Source organism: Fulmarus glacialis, unplaced genomic scaffold, assembly GCF_000690835.1.
Source record: "Fulmarus glacialis isolate BGI_N327 unplaced genomic scaffold, ASM69083v1 scaffold26651, whole genome shotgun sequence".
Classification (NCBI taxonomy): domain Eukaryota; kingdom Metazoa; phylum Chordata; class Aves; order Procellariiformes; family Procellariidae; genus Fulmarus; species Fulmarus glacialis.
In genome coordinates this window covers 33,838-36,445 of record NW_009192637.1, presented here as the reverse complement: position 1 = coordinate 36,445, position 2,608 = coordinate 33,838, and the positions used below count along the sequence as shown (strand labels likewise).

Genomic DNA, 2,608 nt, shown 5'->3' with positions numbered 1-2,608 from the left:
CGCATAATACTGTCTTGAAAAAGAAAACACCCAGTGGCTCTCAGGGGCGAAAGACCCCATTTTGGCAGTCGGATCCACACGGATCCCACTTTGGGATCGTATCTGGATATGGAAACACTCACCACCTGATCCTCTAACTCACTCCGAGCCCACCCCGAAGGCGGTCGTCAGCTTCGATCCGCTCAGAGCTTCCCGGGAAGTGCTCGGCGCAGCAGGATTTACCCCTCTGAACGCAAACCACGCTGCAAAAGGTTTGGAGGACAGACGGAGCAGCTCCCCCCGGGACTGATCCTGCAACCGTCTCGGACAAGCACATGAGACCTCTCGCTTACCCCGGCAACACCGGTCATATGCTTCATGTTAATCACACCCTGACAGGGTTTGCAGGATCAGGCTTACAAAGAGCAGTAAAGAACCCATTTGCAAGGACAATTTCCTTTCTGCGTGTGCCCAGGCTGCTTAAGACATAGAGCAATAAAGATAGAGCTGGTCGAAACAGGAAGGAAAAAACATTTCCCTTTGGTTTTTCAACTTTTTCCTGACTTTTTTCCCCCCAATCAACTTATATATTTTCTATTTACCACATTCAAAACACAGGAATTTCTCCTCTTTCCCCTCCAAAAAAAAAAAAACAAAGCCAATTTTCTGAAAGCACCCAAGTGTTCCTTGAGCAAAAAAGTCATTTGGAAAACGCAAAAAGACATTTTCCCCACAAATCTTGATAGGTTTCGTGCACAAAACGCAGCCGTACAAAAAGGCCCCTTTTTTAACAACAACAACAAAAAAAGCTGAAATTTCAACCAGCTTTATCAGCAAATGGCGGAGCAAAGCATGTGGGACTGGAAGCAAGAGCGGCACACCCAGCCAGCATCACTAGGAGCCAGTTTGGAGTTAATTTTCCTTCACATACGATTCGGAGATGCCGAGTCGTAGCGCTACACTTCTCCAGTGGGGTCTACATAAACTAATTCAGTTTTTTTTCTTTTTTAATTTTTCCTCACTGTGATAAAACTCTCTGCTGGCATAACAGAAACAAACACACACAATATTGCAATACTGAGACCATCTTAGAGCTTAAGACTATTTAAAAAAAAAAAATACTGGCACAAAATTTAATAAAATAAAACTTTAACAAATTTAAAAAAAAAAAAAAGTTATCCCTCCTAGCAAAAATCCTGTCTTTTGTAGAAAAGAAGACAACTACAGAAAGGCAATGTAACAAGAACGACAAACAGTTCTTGGTTTTTTCCTATATTGCCTCTCCCCGAAGCAGGAGTATTCACCCACTTTGGTTTTCCCTCCCCGCCCCCCCAAAAAAGTTTAAAATCCTCAAATCCTCGGGAACACTGGCATTTCCTGAACTGTCAGTTTGTGTGCGAATAACACAAAAACCAAAGGGATCCATTTGATAATATTTTTTCTAAACAGCAAGGGAGGGGTTTGGGTTTTTTAAGTGAGCTACATTTTTCTGGCTTTCTTAAAACTCAGAAGTTCACCCCAAAAAAGCCTGTCTTGGAGCTTTCAGGAAAAAAAAAAAAAGCCCATCCTTCTCCGAACCAAACTTTTTAGGTTTCAGCCAAAAGTTTGCCCCTTCCGCCACCCTCTCTCCCAACATCCTCAAAGCATCAAATCTGAGTTGCTCTTTAAAAAAAAAAAAAAAAAAAAACAACCAAACAACAAAAAATAACAGCAAAAATAAAAAAGAACCAACAGAAAAAGTCCCATCGACTCTCCAAAATGACACGGGGTGATCCTCCGCCCCGGCCGGCCGTCTTCACTCATCGGCGTCCGGCTTGACGTCCAGCATGGCGTGGAGCTCCTCGGGCGTGTAGCCCAGCAGGCTCTGCAGGTCGCAAACGAAACGGTAGACGTAGCGTTTCCCGGCCGTCCTTGTCGTAGTAGTAGCGCAAGCCGCGGCTCAGCTTCTCGTAGTTCATCTTGGGTTTGTTTTTCCTCTTGCCCCATCGCCTGGCCACCTGGGAGAGGGGTGGGAAGAGTCAAAGGGGGGGAATGCGTGTCGCAGGGAAGGGAAGGAAAAGCCTTTCTGGCTTGGTTGGGCAGCCGTCGGCAAGCAGCAGTGCCGGACACGAGTGTCGTAGTAGTAGCGCAAGCCGCGGCTCAGCTTCTCGTAGTTCATCTTGGGTTTGTTTTTCCTCTTGCCCCATCGCCTGGCCACCTGGGAGAGGGGTGGGAAGAGTCAAAGGGGGGGAATGCGTGTCGCAGGGAAGGGAAGGAAAAGCCTTTCTGGCTTGGTTGGGCAGCCGTCGGCAAGCAGCAGTGCCGGACACGAGGGAAAGGAGAGGACTTTCCTCACCTTTAAAATGGACATGGATGGGTCAGAAGCATTAAAGTTTGGGAAAACTAACCTCCATGCAATGGTAGAACATTGCAGGGGACTCTATGAGGATATATTAGTCAGGGAATGGAACGAATATCCCATCTGTTCCCCAAAATCAATAGGAAGCCCCCCCTCTCACCCGTACACATCCTATTTGAAAAACTTTGGCAATATGCCCCTGTCTACGGTGTTTCAGCTACTTCACACCAAATTTGGGCACAAATTACTGCTTCCTAGGTATTACTGCAGCCCAATTTTTAACAGGTTTTC

The 2,608-nt window shown here is 46.2% G+C and overlaps 1 protein-coding gene across 1 annotated transcript in view; it reads right to left on the bottom strand.

The window, feature by feature from the left end:
- Positions 1–1,774: 1,774 nt before the first annotated feature.
- ETS1 (v-ets avian erythroblastosis virus E26 oncogene homolog 1) overlaps positions 1,775–2,608 on the bottom strand; it is a gene marked incomplete at its 5' end in the record, with an annotated part of 22,573 nt that continues 21,739 nt past the window's right edge. The window contains 2 exon segments of the mRNA XM_009587159.1: positions 1,775–1,891; positions 2,078–2,176. Coding sequence (XP_009585454.1) covers positions 1,775–1,891; positions 2,078–2,176 — 216 coding nt within the window.